Genomic DNA, 24,185 nt, shown 5'->3' on the forward strand with positions numbered 1-24,185 from the left:
GAAATAATGATCTCTTCCCCTCCCCTTGATTTTTATATATATATATATAAATTATGCAAACCTCCACGGGTTCTCTTAAGTCTGCAGAAACCACTTGCACCTCTCTGTTGGCGGGTATTTAAGTATGAGCACCTGAAAGATTTGTTAAGATTAGTATTAGTATACAGGTAAATACGCCATACATTTAGAGCAGTTAACATATTACAGTGGTACCTCAGGTTAAGTACTTAATTCATTCCGGAGGTCCGTTCTTAACCTGAAAATGTTCTTAACCTGGAGCACCACTTTAGCTAATGGGGCCCCTTGCTGCTGCCGCGCTGCTGGAGCACGATTTCTGTTCTCATCCTGAAGCAAAGTTCTTAACCTGAAGCACTATTTCTGGGTTAGCGGAGTCTGTAACCTGAAGCGTATGTAACCTGAAGTGTATGTAACCCGAGGTACCACTGTACTTTAAACAACCATGGCTCCCCTCCAGGAAAACCTGGGAACTGTCGTTTGTTATGGGTGCTGAGATTTGTTAGGAGAGCTACAATTTCCAGAGCTCCCTGTAGAGACGGATTAATTCATAAACGACTGATAATTGTAGCTCTGTGAGGGGCTAAGTAGAGTCTCCTGACAACTCAGCAGCCATAACAGTTCCCATGATTCTTTCAGAGAAGCCATCACAGTGCTCTGAATGTGCTGCTGTCTCTCAGAACAGATGCTGGAAAATGACACGTAAAGGCAGGTGGTCTCCTCTTTGTACAACCTACTTGCAAGCTTCCCAGAGATATCAGCCTACTGCTTTTGAAAGCAAATGATGGGTGCTCTCCTTTGGAGCCCAAGGAAGTATTAAGGAAAAGTTATTCTTAAGACAGTAGCTGGGCAAGGAAATGGTGGGGATGGTACATATAGATTAAGTAGAGAAGAAGAAGAACATATGTTTAGAGAAGATTGGAAAATGTTTATTGAATATACGGTGGAAAATTGTGTACACTTGAAAACGTTGGCAGCATTAAGATAAATTCAACAGTGTAAATAAGTTTTAATGGATGGAATAACGGAATACTGAATGGTTTATCTTTTGTAAAATATGCAGGAATTTATGATGTGCAAAATGAACTATGGAAAGAGAAGGGAAGTCATTGATATTTCAAGGATGTTTAAATGAGCATTCTAAATTGTAAAACAGAAAAATTAATGATAGATAGAGGAAATGGTGGGGATGGTAATAGTATTTCTCACTCTGACCTGGAGGAACCAGAAACTCAATGCAGGTTTTGCTTGTGAGCATGTGCTGAATGCCTTCGTTTTATTACACCAACTTGCACCCACCCATACAGTGTGCCTCTGATCACATGCAGAGTGCTTCAAAGAGGCACTTTTAAAACAATCTTTGTTAACAACAATCCCTTTGGACATTCGCAGACATTTCCAAAACCTCATTCTTTATTTAAATCACCACGATCTTGCAGAAATTAGATAAATCAATGTCGAAAACGACATATGAATTTTCAGCCTGGTTTCAATCTTCCTCTCGTGACACCTGGTCAAAAGAATGAAATCCTGGCTAAGCCAGTAAAATCTTGTCTTGCTGTCAACCAGGGAAGAAGCCTTTACATGTTCAACACATGGTCAAATGATTTTTATCGCACCATATCGATTTGGACAGGTCTTGCCCTCTTTCCTTAAAAGGAGCTCGTCTCCTCCGCCTTGAGAACACATAGAGTAAATACATCTCCAATTCCAGGTAAGGGCAAGAAATCGACTGGAGACTTCATTTGCCGCCTTTGAGCATGCCCAGAATATAGGGCGCATGCTCAGTAGCATTGGAACGGGAGCCTAGACGGCATTCCGCCCTCCTTCAAGTGCCCGTACCGAGTGTCACATGACTTGTCCAAGATGGCTGCGCCCATGTTGGTAAGTGACCTGGTGGAGGTGCATGGTTTTTTTCCCCCTTGGCAATCTTGTCTTGGCCATGTTAGCAACGGAGCTGGAAGGACCGGGGGTGGGGAGTCGGAAGCGAGGAAGTGTTTACTTTCACATGGAGAAGAGAATGTGCTGTTGTTGCTACTTTCCATGTGGCTGCTGGGGAAATGGATGTCCCCCCCCCCCCGGCTAATCTCTGCTCTGTCCTTTTCTACGGGCTCTTCGCCCGCGCCGTTAGCAGCAACTTGGCAGACAGAAATTAAGCAAGGGGCGCTTATTCCTACTGTTGAATTTCTCCGCAAGCAAAGGTTCCATTTGGAGGAGTTTATCAGCAGCAAGACTTAAAAAAGTGGGAACCGGCAACACCCCTTGCATCTCCTGGGGGAAGATGATGAGTGCTCGTAGCTACTTATTATACCAGAGCTGCTGTTCTTTAACAGCTGTGACAAAAGAGATAATTTAGTAGCTGGAAACTTGCCCCATTACTGTATCTCTCTGCTGGGGATAGTTTCACCTGTAGCATTTTTGCCTGACACCTGCTACTGCTAAAAGCACAGGAGCCTTGATAGGAAGATGTCAGCAGCACATTCTCCCATCCCAGCATCTCATATAATAGAGAAATGTGTATTGGTTTCTGAGTAGCCAAGTTCATAAGTGTCTAGTCTTTATTTTGTTTTGGCTAAACTGAAACACCTACAGCTCCTTGGGTTTGCACTTGTTTTCTTTACAGTGGTACCTTGGGTTACAGATGCTTCAGGTTACAGACGCTTCAGGTTACAGACTCTGCTAACCCAGATATAGTACCTCGGGTTAAGAACTTTGCTTCAGGATGAGAACAGAAATCGCGTGGTGGCAGCGGGAGGCACCTTAGCTAAAGTGGTACCTCAGGTTAAGAACAGTTTCAGGTTAAGAACGGACCTCTGGAACGAATTAAGTTCTTAACCCGAGGTACCACTGTAATGTGGATTCCAAAAACAGTGTTTGCTGTGCGACCAGCTGGTGGTGCTATACATCAACAAAAGATGCTGCTTCTGTGTTTTGACTATTCTATTCTGTACAGCATTTGTAATATGTAATTTTATAATGTTGGGTTGCTTTTTCTGCCTGGCAGGGCTCTTGTGCTGTTAGCAACTGCATGACAGACAGAAAATGTGTAGAAGGAGTTTTTGCCTTCTCTGTTGTCTCCTTGCCAGGAAACCAATTACCTGCTGGATTTCTGACCTTACCCAGGGTTGTACACTAATTAAAAGGGTTTACTGCTCAATCCTGGCTATGTCTACTCCAGTGTAAACCCTGCTGAATTTAGTGGGGCGTGCTCCCAGGAAAGCACGGTTAGCATTGCAGCCTAATCCCATTTAGCTGAGAGTAAGCCCAGTAGATGGAACGGGTGGCGCTGTGGGTTAAACCACAGAGCCTAGGACTTGCCGATCAGGTCGGCGGTTCGAATCCCCACGACGGGGTGAGCTCCCGTTGCTCGGTCCCTGCTCCTGCCAACCTAGCAGTTCGAAAGCATGTCAAAGTGCAAGTAGATAAATAGGTACCGCTCCAGCGGGAAGGTAAACGGCGTTTCCGTGCACTGCTATGGTTTGCCAGAAGCGGTTCAGTCATGCTGGCCACATGACCTGAAAGCTGTCTGTGGACAAATGTCGGCTCCCTCGGCCTATAGAGCAAAATGAGCGTGCAACCTCAGAGTCGGTCACGACTGGACCTAATGGTCAGGAGTCCCTTTACCTTTAAGCCCGGTAGAATTTAATGGAGCTTGCATCTGAGTAGACAGTGTTAAGCTTGTTCTGCTAATCCTCTACGTGTAATTAATTGGTTAAATTAAAATATTTCTGCCTCTAATGGCAAACTGAGGTAATAAGTGCCAACAGAAGCGGAGCCAAAACAAAACTTAGGTGCATGGTTGGTTGTAAGGTTTGTGTGCATGTTCCTGCCCATTCTCCATCTTTTGCGTTCACCCGAAATGTCTGAAGAGGGCTATAGCGGATTGTTGTGAAGTGAGTTCATGAGGGGAGATGTGAACAGGAGACTTCCCTTGCTCACTGTGCAAAGTTCCAGCGGGGAGAGCAGCACAGCAGCACAGCAGAGGTCTCACCTCTGCAAATATCCAGAGGAATCTGGTTGCTTGCTGTTAAAAATAGAACATTAACCTAGATCAGGCACCCCCAACCTGCGGCCCTCCAGATGTTTTGGCCTACAACTCCCATGATCCCTTGCTAACAGGACCAATGGTCAGGGATGATGGGAACTGTAGTCCAAAACATCTGGAAGGCCGAAGGTTGGGGATGCCTGACCTAGATGGACTACACGTTCCGATCCAGTTGGGTTTCTCTTTTGTTCTTATGGCTGCACAGGAAGAAAGTATGAGAGGTAACTCTGAAACTGCTGCTGTGCCATTTCCCTCCCATGATTCATAAGGCAACATCCTAATTGCTTAACTAGTCTGGGATTTTTTTGAAGCGGATGCATCCAGCCTTGCTGCGGTGCCAGAGGGCAACTTGTAAACAGGACTTTTCTTTTCCCTGGCTTGTGATTGATTTGGTTGTCAGCTAGACAGGCTGGGAAGAAATGTGGTTTGTTGGTTTCCCTCTTTAACATTTCCTTTCCTGTTTCTCTGCTTGAGAGCAATTGAGCCCTTAATACATTCTGTTTGGCTCCTTGGATTGCCAATTCCTTCCTGGGTTTTGTCTCTTATGAGCAGCGTGTTGTCTGCAGACATTAGCAGATGGGGATGTTCACTTGCCACAAAGTTCTTTTTCTTTTTCTAGCCTGGCCGGTTTAGCAACCCTAGTCTGACAGATCTGGATGTAAGAGCTCCAGATCTGAATCAATATGGTGAAACAATATGGGCTCACCAGGAGGACCAACGGTTGGTTGTGCATATAAAATGGGAATTGTGGCGTATTTCTGTGGGTGGGTGTAGAAGGCGGCAAATAAAGGATAAGAGAGAGAGAGAGAGAGAGAGAGAGAGAGAGAGAGGACAGCAGATCTAAATAGACTGGAGACCAGCACAAGAGCCCTGCTGGATCAGACCAAGATATTTATTTATTTAGACATACATACATACATACATACATACATACATACCCTGCCTTTACCCCAAATGGGACTCAAGGCAGCTTACATATAAAAATAAGAACCACTAAAACATAAGTGGAAAAAACCCACTCATTAAAAAACAGTTGAACATTGATAGAAGTAAGCGTAAATACATATATGTAATCTCCTGCAGCCAATCAGAAGCCACACCTTGGTTTTCGGTTTCAGGAGTCAAACGAACTTCCGGAACAGATTAAGTTCGAGAACCAAGATTCCACTGCACATGGTTAAAAAAGTATGGAAGAGGCTCTCCAGATGTTGTGACTCCAGCTCCTATCAGCCCCAGCCAACGTGAGCAATGGCCAGGGATGATGGCAGTAGGGCTGGGTGATAGATCATACCAAAGCAGTTTGAAGTCCATATTGTGATATCTGTTTCATAATATCTGACCTGGTGATATAGAGAGAATCATGGTGTGTGTGTGTGTGTGTGTGCATGTGCTATGCAAAAATCACAATGCGGGGAAACCTTATTTCAGACTTTGTGATATATCAGTACAGTGGTACCTTGGGTTAAGTACTTAATTCGTTCCAGAGGTCCGTTCTTAACCTGAAACTGTTCTTAACCTGAAGCACCACTTTAGCTAATGGGGCCTCCTGCTGCCGCTGCGCCACCGGAGCACGATTTCTGTTCTCATCCTGAAGCAAGGTTCTTAACCCGAGGTACTATTTCTGGGTTAGCAGAGTCTGTAACCTGAAGCGTATGTAACCCGAGATACCACTGTATATCGCAATGTTTAGCTGGTGATATATTGCGTTGTTGAAAACCACGTATCGCCCAGCCCTAGATAGGAATTAGACCCCACCAGCATATATAGAGCAGAATATATAAGTGCTAAAAATTATGCGGGAGAGTTATATTGCAGAATGAGTTAACAAGCGGCTGGACCTGGAAAAGTGGAAGAATGGTGGCCTAAAAAGGATTTATTGTGTTAATGTGGGAAATGGTCACCTCCCGTTGGAGATGCAAGAAGGAATGACACAAGGAAACTGCAATATTTCGACAAAATGTGTCTTCCTTTCCAAATAACTCTCTCTCCCCCACTGCTACCCCTGTTTTGTTCTTTCTCCAGTTCCAGCACAGCAGAGGCTTTGTCTCATTATGCTACACTAGCCTCCGGTATAGGAGCAAATCAACTCTCCCCACTCCAGGTCCCGTGAAAAGCAAGTTTCTCCAGTACCTCTGCGACCGCTTCTATGACATCGAAACCATTGTAGACTTTGGCAAGAGGCTAAGGCTATGGAACGCACAAAGGAAAAACAGGTATATGCCCCTGCCTCGTGTTTTTCAGGAATGTTTCTGTTGGGAATCTGAGGTGAGAAACCCACGTGGCAGAAGTTGTCCCCAGTTCCAGTCACCACACAGAGGCAGCTTAAGGTCCAAGACATTAAGATAAGACTTCAGTAATACAGTTCTGGGTGCTGATGTATATGTACAGTTTGTAGGCTTTGCAGATACAGATACAGGCAACTCCCCACTTATGCACATTCAAGGTATGCCCCATGGAGGACCTTAAGGTCCATAAATAGCAACACCCTAAAGGTCCCGGGCCCTAAGGAAGTCAGATTAGCCTCAACCAGAGCCAGGGCCTTTTCAACACTGGCCCCGGCCTGGTGGAACGCTCTTGTCTCATGAGACCAGGGCCCTGCAGGATCTGATTTCTTTTCGCAGGGCCTGTAAGACAGAGTTGTTCCGCCTGGCCTTTGGCTTGGAATCAATTTGATTCCCCGTCTTTCTTTTTTTCTTTCTCCTCCTGTGATGAGGCTGTGTTTTAATGTTGTATTTAACCTTGTTTTTAAGTTGTATTTCAATCAACTTGTTTTTATTATTGGTTGTTAGCCGCCCTGAACCCGCCTTGGCTGGGGAGGGCGGGGTATAAATAAAATTATTATTATTATTATTATTATTATTATGGTACGTGTGTGACGACAGATGCGGGCACCATTTTCGGCCCCAGAAGGGGGCAGGGTGAAGCACATCACGCCAACACACAAGTTGCCTTGGAACACAACCTCTGCGCAAATTACAGATATATACAAGCACAAAGTATTTTTGTTGCTCCAGCAATTAAGGCGTAACAGACTCCAGCTCACAGACAGACTCGCTGACTGACTAATGAGCTGATATGCCTTCATCACTTATGGCAATGGCTCAGTGGCGCCTATATAGCAACTGGCTTCGCTGACCTTGCACATGTTGCCTTACCTCCTACATGGGGTGGTTTTGCCCATGAAGGAAATTAACCCCTTCCTCCATGTCCAGTTCCTCCAACAGTTTCTAGACCAGAGGTGACCCTCCAGGCGTTGCTGGGCTCCCAGCTCCCACCAGCCCCAGCCAACATGGGCAAAGGAAAGGGATGATGGGAGTTGTAGTCCAACAGCCGGCCTGGGGATCCTTGAATCTGGACTGTTTTCACACACTAGCAACGCATCCTGTAGAATTCTATCCGTGATACTTCAGCTGCACAATCAGAATGGATTTCAGGAAACAAAAAGTCGTACTGTATTGAAAAAATACTACTCTCGAGCCCTCTGGCCCCAGAATGGGAACCAGGCGTTCCGTTTTGGTAACTGTAACCCCAGTTTAAGGAGTCATTTGGCACCTAGCTTATAAATAATAATAAATTTTTATTTATATCCTGCCCTCCCCAGCCGAAGCCGGGCTCAGAGCGGCTAACAACAGTAAAATAGTACAGCATTCTAAAATCAATTCATTCTAAAATTAATTCAAAATCAAATTAATGGCAACCATTGGGCTGGAGTGCTATGAGGATTACAGAAGGATGGGGGTCAGACTGTGCCTTGGTGGAACAGCTCCGGCTTGCAGGCCCTGTGGAAAGATGTCAAGTCCCGCAGGGCCCTAGTCTCTTGTGACAGCGCATTTCACCAAATCGGGGCCACGGCCGAAAAAGCCCTGGCTCTGGTTGAGGCCGGCCTAACCTCCCTGTGGCCTGGGACCTCCAAGTTGTTTTTGTTTGAAGACTGTAAGGTCCTCCGTGGGACATACCAGGAGAGGCGGTCCCGTAGGTACAAGGGTCCTAAGCCGTATAGGGCTGGTTAAAACCAGCACCTTAAATCTGACCCTTTACTCCACCGGGAGCCAGTGCAGCTGGTATAGCACTGGATGAATGTGATCCCGCAGCGAGGACCCCGTAAGGAGTCTTGTCACAGCATTTTGCACCCGCTGGAGTGTCTGGGTCAGTCTCAAGGGCAGCCTCACATAGAGCGAGTTACAATAATCCAGTCTGGAGGAGAGATCAGTGCAGCTGAAGATGGAGGCAAAGTTGGAAAGGAAAGAGTGATTGAAAAATGAGCGCCATAAAGTGAGCTTCCTACTGCCTCAGAGTTGCTTTAGACCACGTTTGTTTTGTTTTAATGCCCTCCTTTAATGTTCCTCGCTGTGGGATCGGGTGAACGACAGAGAGCCGGTTACAAGTGATTTGAATGACTAACATGTCCCAACTTGACCCTCAGATACAACATCCAGGCGAAGAACTATTTCGGGGAAAATATCGCAGCTGCCGTCTTTGTTCTGGCTTTGAAGGGAAGCATTAGGTATGTCAAACGTGCTCCGGCCAAAGCAGTGCATTGTGGGAGTTACCTGAGGATCTTCTCAGAGACTCTTGATCCCCTGAGGGCCTCTATAGATTCCCTCTTGGTGTTTTCTTTGATGTTCTTTCCAGTTTTATAGCCCAGGGCAGCTAGAATAAAACGGGGAGGGCGGCTTGTTCTGCCAGTTTTCTGTGGGAGCCATTTTGCTGATCCCAGTCACTCGTGCATTTAAAACCACCTCTAGAAACCCCTCAGGAAAGGAGAGAGAAAAGGCTTTTAAACAAACGTAGCTATTGTTTGCTGAGATTCTTGTTATACAGAAATACATACAATGTATTTCAAAGCATAGGTAAATATACATTGCCCTTTTTTTGTTGTTCAATAAATTTATCAATGAATCAATTTTATTTATTGATAGTTATTCAGAGATATACAGAAATACATACCCATTGTAAAGTATCTTTTTATATAATATGCTGAGATAAAACAGATAAAGAAGAGCAAAGTCAGAAAGAAGGAAGTACAAGAAAAGGAGAAATCTAAAGAAGAGAAAGCAAGAGAAAAGGAAAAGAAAGAAAAAACTAATGAAAGATAGAGTAGAAAAAAGGAGTTCTGACTCTCTGCAACTACATATGATTTTTATTTTTTAAGATCCAACCATTCTCTCTTCTTTACCAGTATATTTTTAAATCTTAAAATCCAGATATTGCAAGTTCATTTTCTCTTTCAGACAGAAAGTTCCTAAGAAATTTTCAATCCTTAACAAACATTAGTAGTGATTTTTTTCTAATTAAACATGTTAGCTTAGCCATCTCAGCCAAGTCCAATAATTTTATAAGCCATTATTCTATAGTGGGTCTTTCCATCTTTTTGCGTGTTGTAGTCTCATTGCAGTAATCATATATTGGAGTACCTAATTGTCCACAATCCTTTTCTAATTGTATGTCCATTAGCCCTAAAAGAAAGAGTTCTGGCTTCAGTTGGATATTAACTGGTAAAAATATGTTGCAGTAGAAGTGTATTTGCATAAAAACACATGCGATTAAAAAAAATGCACAAAAGAAGCCTCCGTATCAGTAGCAGAAAAACTTGGCAGCAAAGCTAACAGCAAACCGTATTGCCTAAAGCAGTCAAAGACCTCTGAGAAAAGGTTAAGTTTTTACCTGGTGCCAGCTGCCAAGGAGCCAGGTGGAAATCACTGGGTAGAGCATGCCTGGGTAGAGCGGGTGGTGCTGTGGTCTAAACCACAGAGCCTAGGGCTTGCCGATCAGAAGGTCGGCGGTTCGAATCCCCGTGACGGGGTGAGCTCCCGTCTGCTCCTGCCAACCTAGCAGTTCGAAAGCACGTCAGAGTGCAAGTAGATAAATAGGTACTGCTCCAGCGGGAAGGTAAACGGCATTTCCATGCGCTGCTCTGGTTCGCCAGAAGCGGCTTAGTCATGCTGGCCACATGACCCGGAAGCTGTCTGTGGACAAATGCTGGCTCCCTTGGCCAGTAAAGCAAGATGAGCATCGCAACACCAGAGTCGGCCACGACTGGACCTAGCGGTCAGGGGTCCCTTTACCTGTACCTGCCAAGGAGCCAGGTGGAAATCACTGGGTAGGTCATGCCATAATGGGGACCAGAAAAGGCCCTTTTCCCTTGCCACTATTCTCTGAGCTTCTCTCAAAGTTTGAACCTGTTAAGTGTCCGAACCTAAGAATGGTCTTACAAAAAACGCCAGCACCCAAATTCTGTAGAGAAAAAAAGGCAGATTCTGAAATAATAATACGAAGAAGAAGAAGAAGTAGTAGTCGTTATTTATATCCTGCCCTCCCCAGCTGAAGCCGGGCTCAGAGCAGCCAACAACAACAAAAGCAACACAGTTCACATAAAATCACAATCAATCATTTGAAATGAATTCTAAAATCAATTCATTCTAAAATCAATTCAAAATCAAATTAATGGCAACCATTGGGCTAGAGTGCTATGAGGATTACAGAAGGAGGGGGTCAGGCTGTGCCTTGGCCAAAGGCCTGGTGGAACAACTCTGTCTAGCAGGCCCTGCGGAAAGATGTCAAGTCCCGCAGGGCCCTAGTCTCTTGGGACAGAGCGTTCCACCAGATCGGGGCCACGGCCGAAAAAGCCCTGGCTCTGGTTGAGGCCATCCTAACCTCCCTGTGGCCCGGGACCTCCAAGATGTTTTTGTTTGAAGACCGTAAGGTCCTCCGTGGGACATACCAGGAGAGGCAGTCCCGTAGGATTATCTGAATAATCCTGCCAGTTTTACACCCCTTGCGCGCACACGCCATCTGCTTCCTGCCTTTTGCTGAAGCTGCCCCGTGAGAGAACCACCTACAAGAATGGGTTTTAACAAAGCAACATGGTTTATGTTTCAGGCTCCGGGGCAAAACGGAATGGGAGGACCAGAAGGGCGGCTTGGTTTTCCTACAAGACAAAGACACCTGCTTAGAAGGAGCCAACCTCAGCGGCTCCATCATCAACTATGACGGCCTGGATAACCTGGGTAATAAGACGTTGTGCTTTTGAGTCTCCAGGTGGCTTCCAGGTGGCCGGTCCTGTGCTGTCCTCGCTGCAGGAATAGTCAGCTGGGGGCTCTGGGTTTAAATGTATCCGTCCTCCTACCCCCACAGCAGTTTCAAGTAGTTGTTAAATTATAGGGGGAGAAGACAGGGGGATGTTAATGAAATCTGCAAGCCTCCCCCCCCCCCAATTTTAGTTAAATCCCCCACACCTTCGTAGCCTTCTTTTAAAAAAAGTAGCTAAAGGGGTCATCACAGAAGATAAGGAATTTGGGCCTCTTCTGTCTCTCTCTCCAAGGACACCCCTTCCCCTTACTGATCTTACCACTTTCTCCTTGGCCCCATCTGCACAAGACATTAAATGTACAGTGGTACCTCAGGTTAAGTACTTAATTCGTTCCGGAGGTCCATACTTAACCTGAAACTGTTCTTAACCTGAAGCACCACTTTAGCTAATGGGGCCTCCTGCTGCTGCCGCACCGCCGGAGCATGGTTTCTGTTCTCATCCTGAAGCAAAGTTCTTAACCCGAAGCACTATTTCTGGGTTAGTGGAGTCTAACCTGAAGCGTATGTAACCTGAAGGGTATGTAACCTGGGGTACCACTGTACTCTTACACCACTTTAAGCAGCCATGGTTCCCCCCAAGGAATTCTGGGAGCTGTAGTTTGTTAAGGGTGCTGAGATTTGTAAGGAGATCCCATTCTCCTCACAGAGCTACACTTCACAGAGTGGTTTAACAATCGGTCCCTCTTCTCTGTGAGCTCTGGAAAAGCGCTGCAGGAAGAAGCCCTTCCTTTTTAGCTGTCCTGGATCTTCAAAAATGCAGCCACAAGTTCTAGTTCTAGTGCGGCAGAGGGATGGAGCAAAACTTTCCCCCTACACACTTTTTCCAGGCCACGTGTAGTTTTGTAAACTTCTGTTGCATCGCCTCGCCGTTTCTCCAAACTGAGAAGCCCCTGGCGCTGCAAACGTTCCTCCTAGGGAAATTGCTCCATCTTCCTTGATCATTCCCGGTTGCGCTTTTCTGAACCTTTTCCAACTCTGCAATCTCCTTTTTGAAGTGACACAATTAGAGTTGTACGTTGGCATTATTCGTTCCGTTTTCACCAGCCCAACCCCTTAGCAAGGCACAAGGAGGGCGAGTTTTTCAGGCGAGGTTGTACAGTACACACACGGTATTCTAAGTGCAGTCACAACATAGCTTTGTATGATAGTTGCTTTCTAACAGGAAAATTCAATAATACCAGTAATAATTTTATTATTGATACCCCACCCTACTGGCTGAGGGCTGAGTTTCCCCAGCTACTCTGGGTGGCTTCCAACACATAGAAACATACATGAAACATGAAATTTATTACGGTCAGAGACCAGCTTGAGAAAACACAAACTACAATCCCAATAGCAAAACGAAACATTTAAAACAATATACAGTGGTGCCCCGCAAGACGAATGCCTCGCAAGACGGAAAACTCGCTAGACAAAAGAGTTTTCCGTTTTGGAGGTGCTTCGCAAAACGAATCTCCTATGGGCTTGCTTTGCAAGACGAAAATGTCTTGCGAGTTCCTGCGGGTTTTTCCCCCTCCCCCCTTTTTCTAAGCCGCTTATCAGCTGATCCGATAAGCCGCTAAAAGCCGCTAAAAGCTGCTAATAGCGCTAATCCGCTAATCCGTCAATGGGCTTGCTTTGCAAGACGAAAAAACTGCTAGACGAAGAGAATCACAGAACGGATTCTTTTCGTCTTGTGAGGCACCACTGTACAACAATGGATTTTAAGTTTAAAAGTGCGATAGGCATATAAACACATAAAAACTTTAAAATAGACTACCTTAGAGAAATGACCCAAAGTCACCCGTGGATCCGGGTTTGGGAATTTTCTTAACAAACCAGATTCAGGGGATGATCTGTGCCTACAGATCTGTGCGCGGGATCTGGCGACAATCTGGGTTGTCTTGTGGTCTTTGCCAAACAGGAGAAGATCCGAGTTTTTGCTTTACTGGGAGGTCAGCAAGCCTCACCAGCAGGGGGTCAGTGGTTTCATAGAAACATAATAAAACATCAAATGTTAAAAAAAATCCCTGAACAAGGCTGCCTTCGGATTTCTTCCTAACGTTTTGTAGCTCTTTATCTCCTTGACATCTGATGGGAGGGACTTCCATAAGGCGAGTGCCACTACAGATGCAGCTTCACATCTTGCAGCGAGGGAACCGCCACTCAGAGCTGGATCTCAGTGTGAGGGCTGGACAAAGGGAGTGGAGACGCTCCTTCAGGTATACAGGGCCGAGGTCGTTTAGGGCTTTAAAAGTCAGCACCAACACTTTCAGTTGGGCTTGGAAACATCCTGGGAGCCAGTGAAGAGCCAGTAGGACTGGTGTTATATGGTCCCGGCGGCTGCTCCCAATCACCAGTCTGGCAGCCACATCCTGGATTACCGTATTTTTCGCCCTATAGGACGCACTTTTTCCCCTCCAAAAATGAAGGGGAAATCTGGGTGCGTCCTATGGGGCGAATGCAGGCTTTCGCTGAAGCCTGGAGAGCGAGAGGGGTCGGTGCGCACCGACCCCTCTCGCTCTCCAGGCTTCAGGAAGCTATCCCAAGTCTTGCAAGCCCGGCAGGATGTCCCGCGGGCTCGCAAGGCTTGCGGGCAGCAGCCTGCACCCAAAAGCTGGGGACAGCGGGGAGGCGCAGCGCCGCCACCCCGCTATTCCCCGACCTGATCTGGAGGCTGGCGGGGGGGAGAAGCAAGCTTGCTTCTCCCCCCCGCCAGCCCCACAAGCTCGGGGGATAGGGGGATGGCGAAGCGCCGCCATCCCGCTATTCCCTGACCTGATCTGGAGGCTGGCGGGGGGAGAAGCAAGCCTGCTTCTCCCCCCTCCAGCCCCACAAGCTCGCGGGATAGCGGGCCAAGCTGTCCCTGAAGGCAGAAGAGGGAGACAGAGCGCTCCGTCTCCCTCTTCTAGCTTGGGGATGGCTGCGCAAACCTGGGGGGAAATAAAAAAAATTTCCCTTGATTTCCCCCCCCCCCCAAAATTAGGTGCGTCCTATGGGCCGGTGCGTCCTATAGGGCGAAAAATACGGTAGTTGTGGTTTCCAAGTCACTTTCAAAGGCAGCCCCACGTAGGGCACATCACAGTAGTCCCAAGTGGGAGATAACCAGAGCATGTACTGCTCTGGCAAGACAGTGTGCAGGCAGGCAGGGTCTCATACTAGATGGAGCTGGTAGACAGCTGCCTTGGACACAGAACTGACCTGCAGTAGCCAGTGATTTTTTTCTGATGATACACAATCATATGGACACTGAGGTCCAGCGCCGAGGGCCTTCTGGCGGTTCCCTCACTGCGACAAGCCAAGTTACAGGGAACCAGGCAGAGGGCCTTCTCGGTAGTGGCACCCGCCCTGTGGAACGCCCTCCCACCAGATGTCAAAGAGAACAACTACCAGACTTTTAGAAGACATCTGAAGGCAGCCCTGTTTAGGGAAGCTTTTAATGTTTGATGCATTACTGTATTTTAATATTTTGTTGGAAGCCGCCCAGAGTGGCTGGGGAAGTCCACCCAGATGGGCGGGGTATAAATAATAAATTATTATTATTATAAATTATTATATGGGTGGAGGGGTGGCGTAGGAAAGGAAACGGCAATGTATCATCAAATATCTATCGTGCATCTGATAGAACTGGGCTCTGGGCAACACTTCTTCCCTCCCCCTCACCGCCCCTTCACAATAAATTTGTTAGGTGCTACAGAGCTGCTATGTTTTTACTTTTAAGTCCCTGTCAGAGAAAAAGGCAGGGTATAAATAAATACATCATCATAATAGGGTTGCAGAGTTCTGATAGGTACCGTATTTCTCGCTCTATAAGACGCACCAGACCACAAGACGCACCTAGTTTTTGGAGGAGGAAAACAAGAAGAAGAAAAATTCTGAATCTCAGAAGCCAGAACAGCAAGAGGGATCGCTGCGCAGTGAAAGCAGCAATCCCTCTGGCTGTTCTGGCTTTTGGGATAGCTGTGCAGCCTGCATTCGCTCCATAACGCACACACACATTTCCCCTTACTTTTTAGGAGGGAAAAAGTGAGTCTTATAGAGCAAAAATACAGTATCTCTTTTTAGCACTGAGCACACACCTGTCTGGACCATGTTATATGCCGGCAGGCATTGCACGGGGGTTCGGTTAGATGAAGATTGGCCACAGCCAGTTTACAAACTTGCTTTTCCTTCCCGCCCTCCCTCCCGCAGTCAACCAAAGAAACCTGAAGCAGCTGGACCTCAGCAGGTGCCCCTACATCGACGACTGGAGTCTGAGCCGCCTTCACAACTTTGCAGACACCCTGCAGGAGCTTTCGCTGGCTGGGTGCCCGCAGGTCACCGAGAGGGGGCTGGCCTGCCTCCACCAGCTCGAGTGAGTACCAGTCAGTTGAAGGGGGTCCGAGTCGTGTTGCCTAGCAAGCAGGGGCTAGGAGTCTCCAGGGAACTCTTGCCTGAGAGCAGAATCCAGATACAAAGTCAGAGGTCTGGCTTGAGAGCAGTACATGTGAAAAGGATCTAGGAGTCTTGGTTGACCACAAACTTGACGTGAGCCAACAGTGTGACGCGGCAGCTAAAAAAGCCAATGCAATTCTGGGCTGCATCAATAGGAGTATAGCATCTAGATCAAGGGAAGTAATAGTGCCACTGTATTCTGCTCTGGTCAGACCTCACCTGGAGTACTGTGTCCAGTTCTGGGCACCACAATTCAAGAAGGACACTGACAAACTGGAACGTGTCCAGAGGAGAGCAACCAAAATGGTCAAAGGCCTGGGAACGATGCCTTATGAGGAACGGCTAAGGGAGCTGGGCATGTTTAGCCTGGAGAAGAGGAGGTTAAGGGGTGATATGATAGCCATGTTCAAATATATAAAAGGATGTCACATAGAGGAGGGAGCAAGGTTGTTTTCTGCTGCTCCAGAGAAGCGGACACGGAGCAATGGATCCAAACTACAAGAAAGAAGATTCCACCTAAACATTAGGAAGAACTTCCTGACAGTAAGAGCTGTTTGACAGTGGAATTTGCTGCCAAGGAGTGTGGTGGAGTCTCCTACTTTGGAGGTCTTTAAGCAGAGGCTTGACAACCATATGTCAGGAGTGCTCTGATGGTGTTTCCTGCTTGGCAGGGGGTTGGACTCGATGGCCCTTGTGGTCTCTTCCAACTCTATGATTCTATGATTCTAGGTCCAGTCCAGAGGTCAGGGAATGCAGACAATCACAGAGCTCTGTTTCCAGCACCTGACTGCTGCTGATAGCTGTGTTTAAGAAGGCTGAAGCCAGCTGGTTCGCATTAGTGCCTTCTCTTCCATGACCTCGAAGCCTGATCAGCTGCAGGTGGAGTCCCAATGCATTCTCCTCCTTCAGGTGTAGCATTCCCAAAGCAAGGAAGGATTGGACTCTGATTAATAAAATACACACGAGGCTTGACCAGCAAGACTCTGGGAGGAGTGCGTGTAATAATTCCTCTCCACCCCTCGGCCCAGGTCGTTTTATTCACAAAAGAACTTTTTACACAGTGTTTGTAAGAACCAATCAGATTTCCTCTGAGCATTTCAAAACCCCCACATAGGACAAAGTCAGATCAGAAGAAATTCTTTTAACTACAGTGGTTCCCCGCAAGACGAATGCCTCGCAAGACGGAAAACTCGCTAGACGAAAGAGTTTTCCGTTTTGGAGGTGCTTCGCAAAACGAATCTCCTATGGCCTTGCTTCGCAAGACGAAAATGTCTTGCGAGTTCCTGCGGTTTTTTTCCCCTTCCCCCCCTTTTGCTAATCCGCTTATCAGCTGATCCGATAAGACGATAAGCCGCTAAAAGCCGCTAATAGCGCTAATCCGCTAATCCGTCAATGGGCTTGCTTCGCAAGACGAAAAAAACGCTAGACGAAGAGAATCACAGAACGGATTCTTTTCGTCTTGCGAGGCACCACTGTACAAAGAAACGATTTCCTACTCGAGCATGCATATGTAGTTCAGAGTAAATAAAATAGGAATAAAAGGAGGAATGCATTCAGCAAAACCCCAGAGGTCATAAACAGGAGTAAACAGGAGAGGCAGTATTTACTATCTCCTTGTGAACTCTTTTCCTGGCCCTTAAGATCTATCTAAAGATTAAACTACATCAAAGCTACCTTCTATCTTTATGACCCAGGATGCCTGATGGGTGAGCAACTGGCCTGTGTTTTAGAATGCTTATACGTGCCTGTCTGTCAGCAGTAGAGAAATCAAATGGCAAAGGTGGAGATTCTTCTGAGATTTAATCAGAAACCATTGTCAATGAATCAAACCCGGTCAACGCAATGCTTTCATCGCGGACACAATGGCTTGCTTCATTTTTCATAATTCCTCATAGCAATCCCATCTGACCCCCACACTCTGGATATTTGCACCCCTGCATTCAGGCTGCAGTTCAACAGGAGAAGCTGACCCCTGGCTCGTGACAGAGGGGCTTGTACTGGCAAAATTTGTAAATGCTGGAGGCCATCACAGCAGCCCCCAAAATCACTTTCCCAAAAATTCAGACCCAGTGGATTTGCAGACTTCCTCTGTGCCAGTCTACCGCTGGGGCTGATGGGAGTTGTAGTTCACCTGGGTGGGGGGCACCTGGTTGGCAATGGCAGCTCTGTGCTAACCTGCCAGAGAGAGAGCTGTGAAACTTGAAAGCCTTGCCATCACCTCATTTGCCTTGTCCGGAGCGAGAAAGAGCAGGTTGTTGTCTACGTGCTCCAGCAGGCAATGGCCTGGCTCACAATAATCTCAAGAATCCTTAGTTAAAATAAACGATGGCTTGATGTGCTAGTGCACTGCTCGCAAAATTGACTTGCAAGCACTTCGCACAAACACACACCCTCTCTCTCTCACGCACACAAGAACACACTCCTGTTACTGCTGGGAAGCAAGCCATGGTCTGGTTTGTCGTAATGCTCAGTCCAGACATGTTACAGATAGGTAGCCGTGTTGGTCTGCCATAGTCAAAATAAAAAAAATTCCTTCGTGTAGCACCTTAAAGACCAACTAAGTTAGTTCTTGGTATGAGCTTTCGTGTGCATGCACACTTCTTCAGATACCAGACATGGTTTCCCCCCCCCCCCACAAAGCAGAAGTGCCACACCACTAACAAATCTGGGTTCTGAGAGAAACAAGCCACAAGTTATGAAAATCCAGTACAGTCATACTGTATAAATATGCTTCAGGTTGAGCGCTTTCGGGTTGCGCTCCACGGCGACCCGGAAGTAACGGAGCGCGTTACTTCCGGGTTTCGCTGCTCGCGCATGCGCAGACAGTAAAAAATGATGTCATGCGCGGAAGCGATGAAACGCGACCCGCACATGCGCAGACTCGCTATCGCATCTTATGTTCCATTCGGGATGCGAACAGGGCTCCGGAACGGATCCCATTCGCATCCCGAGGTAGCACTGTAGGCCAGTAAGGGGAGAGGTGGAGGGCCTACATTTGATGACAGCTGTGGGAGAACTGGGCACCATTTGAGGAAAACAGCCTGGTAGGACGAATTCCGCCTGTTGGCCAGAGGTTCCCCTCCTCTGGTCTGAGGTGGCGCAAGCAGCTGAAATTGTAGTTTGCTTCTCCCTTTGTGTTCTCCATCCATAAGAAGAGCCGGCAGGATCAGGCCCCGCGGGGACCCATTTAGTCCAGCATACTGTCCTCTTTTTTTCTTTTTTAAAATCTTTATTGGTTTTACAGATTTTGCAAATTTCACCATCATAATACATAATACATACCTTATTCCTTTTAACCTTAATACTTTAAACAAGTTTGTACTTTCCTCCCTCCTCCTTCTGGTTTCTCTATATTTTCTTTATATTTACGCATTTGTCAGAGGACCTTAAGGTCCATGAATAATTAGTTTAGAGGTCCCAGGACCTAAGGAAGTCAGATTATCCTCCATCAGGGCCAGGGCCTTCTCAGTGATGGCTCCGACTTGGTGGAATGCTCTGTCCCATGAGACCAGGGCCCTGCAGAATTTAACTTCCTTCCGCAGGGCCTGTAAGACAGAGCTATTCCGCCTGGCTTTCCATTTGAACTTAGCCTGATCTTTTGTTCCCCTTCCTTCCCTCCCCCTCCCCTTTTTGTGAAGATTACCCGCTCTGGGATCCCACAGCTAATTCTCCCCTGGCCTCCTTGCTGGCCCAAAGAGGACTAATTTAGCCAGCTAGCCCTGGTGATCATCTAATGTTTATTGGATGGATTTTCCCCCTAAATTGATTTTTGATTTTATTGTTATTTACGCTGTTTACCGTATTTTATGCTGGGTTTTTTTGTAGCATCAATTAAGTGTTTTAAATTTGTTGTTAAGTGCCCTGAGCCTGTTTTCCTGAACCGGGAAGGGCGGGGTATAAATAAAATTATTATTATTATTATTATTATTATTATTATTATTATTATTATTATTATATTAATTATGTTTACATTCTATGTGTACTTAATACTATGGAATAATACTATTCAAAATTTCAATTAAATATGCATCCTTCCATTGTTGTAATATATTTGTTCAATGTTCTTAAATCCTCCTTCCACAGAGTAATGGATTAAAACTGGTACACATGAAAAACACACACACACACACACACACACACACACACACACACTTGTTTTTCATGTGTACCAGTTTTAATCCATTCCTCTGACTTTGTGGAAGCACGTTTGGTGCTGAAACCTTGCAAGGAACACTTGCTCAGCTCACATTTGCCCTTGATCTGAAGAATGGAGGCAGCAATGTTTGCCGAAAACCAGTTACCGGAAACCAGAGGAGGGAGCGAGGGGTCCTGTGTTCGAGTACTGCTTGGTGGTTTCCCACCGGAGGCCCTGGTTGCCCCCTGTGAGAGCGGGAGGCTGGACTAGATGTGCCCCCTGGCCTGATCCGGCAGGCTTCTTCTTACAGATGGAAAACCAGTGGCCTTCCAGGAGTTGTTGGACTACGGTTCCCAAGAGTTGCAAAGGATGATGGGAGTTGTAGTCCGGAAGCGTTTGGAAGGTTTGCCGGTCCCCGATCTAAACCATGTGGACCGAAAGGCGAGGGAAGCACTTTAAAGGTTTTAACCTTTAAACCCCTATACTGCCTAGGTCCCTCGTACTTACGGGACCGCCTCTCCTGGTATGTCCCACGGTCTTCAAACAAAAACATCTTGGAGATCCCGGGCCACAGGGAGGTTAGGCTGGCCTCAACCAGAGCCAGGGCTTTTTCGGCCGTGGCCCCGATCTGGTGAAATGTGCTGTCACAAGAGACTAGGGCCCTGCGGGACTTGACATCTTTCCGCAGGGCCTGCTAGACAGAGTTGTTCCACCAGGCCTTTGGCCAAGGCACAGCCTGACCCCCTCCTTCTGTAATCCTCATAGCACTCTAGCCCAATGGTTGCCATTAATTTGATTTTGAATTGATTTTAGAATGAATTGATTTTAGAATTCATTTCAAATGATTGATTGTGATTTTATGTGAACTGTGTTGCTTTTGTTGTTGTTGGCTGCTCTGAGCCCGGCTTCGGCTGGGGCGGGCGGGATATAAATAAAAAAATATTATTATTATTTATTATTAAAGCTGCTGTGAGTCAGGCAGAGACAACTAGGGAATCAGGACAATCTGGAAGAGGTTCAGGTCATGGAGCAGCTTCCTTGATTTGCAACCCTGAGTCAGGACAGGGTGTGGCCGTTGCAGATGAAGCTGTTCCTTTAGGCTCTCTGCCACCCACAGTGTCGCCAGTTTTCCAAAGGTGATTTCCCCTTTCGGTTGTTTCGGGCCAGCTGTTCAGGACTGCCCCGTGATCCTGAATAGCAGGAACTTCAGGAGCCAGAAAAGGAAACATTTCTCCCCACAACCTGCCATTAGCTTACGGAACTCCCTGCCACTAAAATTCCACCAGCTTGGGTATTTGTTTATTCATTTATTTTTAAAAGGATTAAGCAACGTTTATGGAGCAGCCAAGCTGCCGAGGGCTGTTAGCCATCACAGCTAAATGGAACCTCCACATTCAGAGGCACTGTATCTTCGCAACCTTCATAATTCTCTGTTTTAGTAATACTCCAGATAGCTAGCCGATCTGGTTTGTTGAATTTGTGCGTTGCTCATAAGTCCCAAAGCGATTTACAAGGACCAAACAGGTAATACAGTAGAAAGTACAAAAAACGTATTTTTAAAAAATATAATCAGAGTAAACACAAAGCAGTCTAAAAAAAAAAGTGCATGGGGGTGGATCATGTAAGTTAACCTGAAGCCCCGCAGATTAAAAGCAGGACTAGCTAAATGAACCTTGGGTTGATTGGTTAAATTTGCCTCTAGTATTTTTAAAAAAATGGGAGTGGGCAGTTCTTCTTCAGCCCAGTGGACATATGTCCTTATGGGTGGTAAAGGTAAAGGGATCCCTGACCATTAGGTCCAGTCGTGGCCGACTCTGGAGTTGTGGCACTCATCTCACTTTATTTGCCGAGGGAGCCGGCGTACAGCTTCCGGGTCATATGGCCAGCATGACTAAGCCGCTTCTGGCGAACCAGACCAGCGCACGGAAATGCTGTTTACCTTCCCGCCGGAGCGGTACCTATTTATCTACTTTCACTTTGACATGCTTTCGAACTGCTAGGTTGGCAGGAGCAGGGACCGAGCAACGGGAGCTCACCCCGTCGCGGGGATTTGAACCACCAACCTTCCAATCGGCAAGCCCATGAGGCTCAGTGTTTTAGACCACAGCGCCACCCACGTCCCCCCTTATGGGTGGGGGCAGAGGGAAAAAGTGGCTAGGGCAGCAGATGGGGCTTTTGCCTTTGCACAACAGGGCTACATTCCAGCCATTCACAAAATAGACATTTCTGCAACAGCCCTGTCCATCCAGCCACATGTGAGGCACTCATAGGACTTATTGCAGCTAATGAGCATCATCTGAGGAAGCGCGATGGAGCAGCACTGGTAGAAGACCTGTCATGACCCAGGAAGCATCTCAAGGGATTCTGTATTCAGTCCCTGAGTGTGAGTCCCTGGTTTAGGCTTCTGTTTACGAAATTTAAATTTCTCTCCTCACTGCAGAAGGTCCTGAAGTGGCTTCCAACCCAAATAAAAACACGATGGCAATAAAAATAATAATCAAATAAACTTGTTGAAATCACACTGAAGTATATTCAAGGATTCAATGTCATAAAAGGGTTTATCCCTGATATTACCCCTCTACCTAGCCTACGGTGAACCAGGAAACAAAGCATTCGATCATGGTTCATAACTCTGAACACTCTTCTGCACCCGTATTTTGAAAGAAACGACGTCCTTGCATTGAGACATGATGTGTGTGTGTCATGGCTTAGAGGAGTCCTTGCTGTTCTGTTCTAAGATTACATTTGCCGTCTTGCATAAGGGGTAAGATTAGTTTTCATAAAGGCTAAATTAGTATTTGGCTCAGCTAATTGGGGGCACTGTTTTACTCATCCAAGATGCGGTTAACTGATTGCTGCAACTGATTAATTGGCCACACACCAGAGCCCTCATTAAAATCCCCCCTGATTAATCCATTAAGGCTTTGGGTGTTTAATCTACCGTCGAATGTTGTTGTTGTTGCTGAGTCATTTAGTCATATCTGACTCTTCGTGTCCCCATGGACCAGAGCACGCCAGGCACTCCTGTCTTCCACTGCCTCCCACAGTTTGGTCAAACTCATGCTGGTAGCTTCGAGAACACCGTCCAACCATCTCATCCTCTGTCGTCCCCTTCGCCTTGTGCCTTCCATCTTTCCCAACATCAGGGTCTTTCCCAGGGAGTCTTCTCTTCTCATGAGGTGGCCAAAGTCTTGGAGCCTCAGCTTCAGGATCTGTCCTTCCAGTGAGCACTCAGGGCTGATTTCCTTAAGAATGGATCGGTTTGATCTTCTTGCAGTCCATGGGACTCTCAAGAGTCTCCTCCAGCACCATAATTCAAAAGCATCAATTCTTTGGCGACCAGCCTTCTTTATGCTCCAGCTCTCACTTCCATACATCACTACAACTCTGCTGAAATAATAGTAATAATAATAAATTTTATTTATATCCCGCCCTCCCCAGCCGAAGCCGGGCTCAGGGCAGCTAACAACAATAAAATAGTACAACATTCTAAAATCGTTTCATTATAAAATTAATTCAACTCAAATTGATGGCAACCATTAGGCTAAAGTTCTGTGAAGATTGTCAAAGGAGGGAGTCAGGCTGTGCCCTGACCAAAGGCCTGGTGGAACAGCTCTGTCTTGCAGGCCCTGCGGAAAGATGTCAAGTCCCACCAGATTGGAGCCGCAGCCGAAAAAGCCCTGGCTCTAGTTGAGGCCAGCCTAACTTTTCTGTGGCCTGGGACCTTCGGGATGTTTTTGTTTGAAGACCGTAAGTTCCTCTGTGGGACATACCAGGAGAGGTGGTCCCGTAGGTACGAGGGTCCTAGGCTGTATAGGGCTTGAAAGCCATCCTTGCGCTTTTTTTGCTCTCTATTGGTAAAAATGTGCAAAGTGATCATTGCCACGAGCATTGCACATGGGCAGGAGGCTGTGCAAACGGCGTTATGTACCCTCCCTCTCTTGTCCTTTCAGGAATCTCAGGTTCTTGGATGTCTCTGACCTGCCCTCCGTCCGCCACAAAGAACTGGTTCGGATCCTGCTGGAGGAGATGCTGCCTCAGTGTCACATTGTGGGGATGAACTATCCCGAGGGGGTGGGCCTGCCCTTGGAGTCTGACAAACACAGAGGCGAAATAGAGGAGGAGCACCAGGGAGGTGCTGGAAGCCAGGAAAAGAGAGAAGTCTCCATTTGAATGGGGAGGGCCGTGTCTCAGAGACTCTTCCCCCACCCCACCCCCCAAGCAAATCAGAGCGTTCCCCCAAAGGTGTGACACAAAGACAACAAAAGACGTGGTTGCTCTGAAGCAGAGATGGGGAATCTGTATCCCTCGAAGTGTTGCTGGACTCCAACTCCCATCAGCCCCGGCCAGAATGTTGGTGTTGAGGCATGATGGGACTTGGAGGCCAACAACCCAGTTTCCCCACCCCTGTTCTGAAGAATGCCTGCCCTACGGTTATTTCACCTTCCTTATATTCCTCCACATAATAAACAGACCCTCCGTATTCTG

At 46.8% G+C, this 24,185-nt stretch overlaps 1 protein-coding gene and 1 long non-coding RNA gene across 2 annotated transcripts; both read left to right on the forward strand.

The window, feature by feature from the left end:
- Nucleotides 1-1,769: 1,769 nt before the first annotated feature.
- Nucleotides 1,770-24,185, forward strand: DMAC2 (distal membrane arm assembly component 2). The gene is made up of 6 exons (XM_082231336.1): nucleotides 1,770-1,899; nucleotides 6,083-6,273; nucleotides 8,484-8,564; nucleotides 10,940-11,067; nucleotides 15,320-15,482; nucleotides 23,651-24,185. Exons 1-6 carry the CDS (start codon nucleotides 1,882-1,884, stop codon nucleotides 23,868-23,870), a joined length of 801 nt encoding a protein of 266 aa, XP_082087462.1. The 5' UTR covers nucleotides 1,770-1,881; the 3' UTR covers nucleotides 23,871-24,185.
- LOC309537028 lies at nucleotides 15,477-17,966 on the forward strand. Its single transcript, XR_014221770.1, has 3 exons — nucleotides 15,477-15,592; nucleotides 16,292-16,715; nucleotides 17,045-17,966. It is a non-coding gene; the product is annotated as an uncharacterized lncRNA (long non-coding RNA).

Source organism: Podarcis vaucheri (genome assembly GCF_965113315.1).
Source record: "Podarcis vaucheri genome assembly, chromosome: 7".
Taxonomy (NCBI): domain Eukaryota; kingdom Metazoa; phylum Chordata; class Lepidosauria; order Squamata; family Lacertidae; genus Podarcis; species Podarcis vaucheri.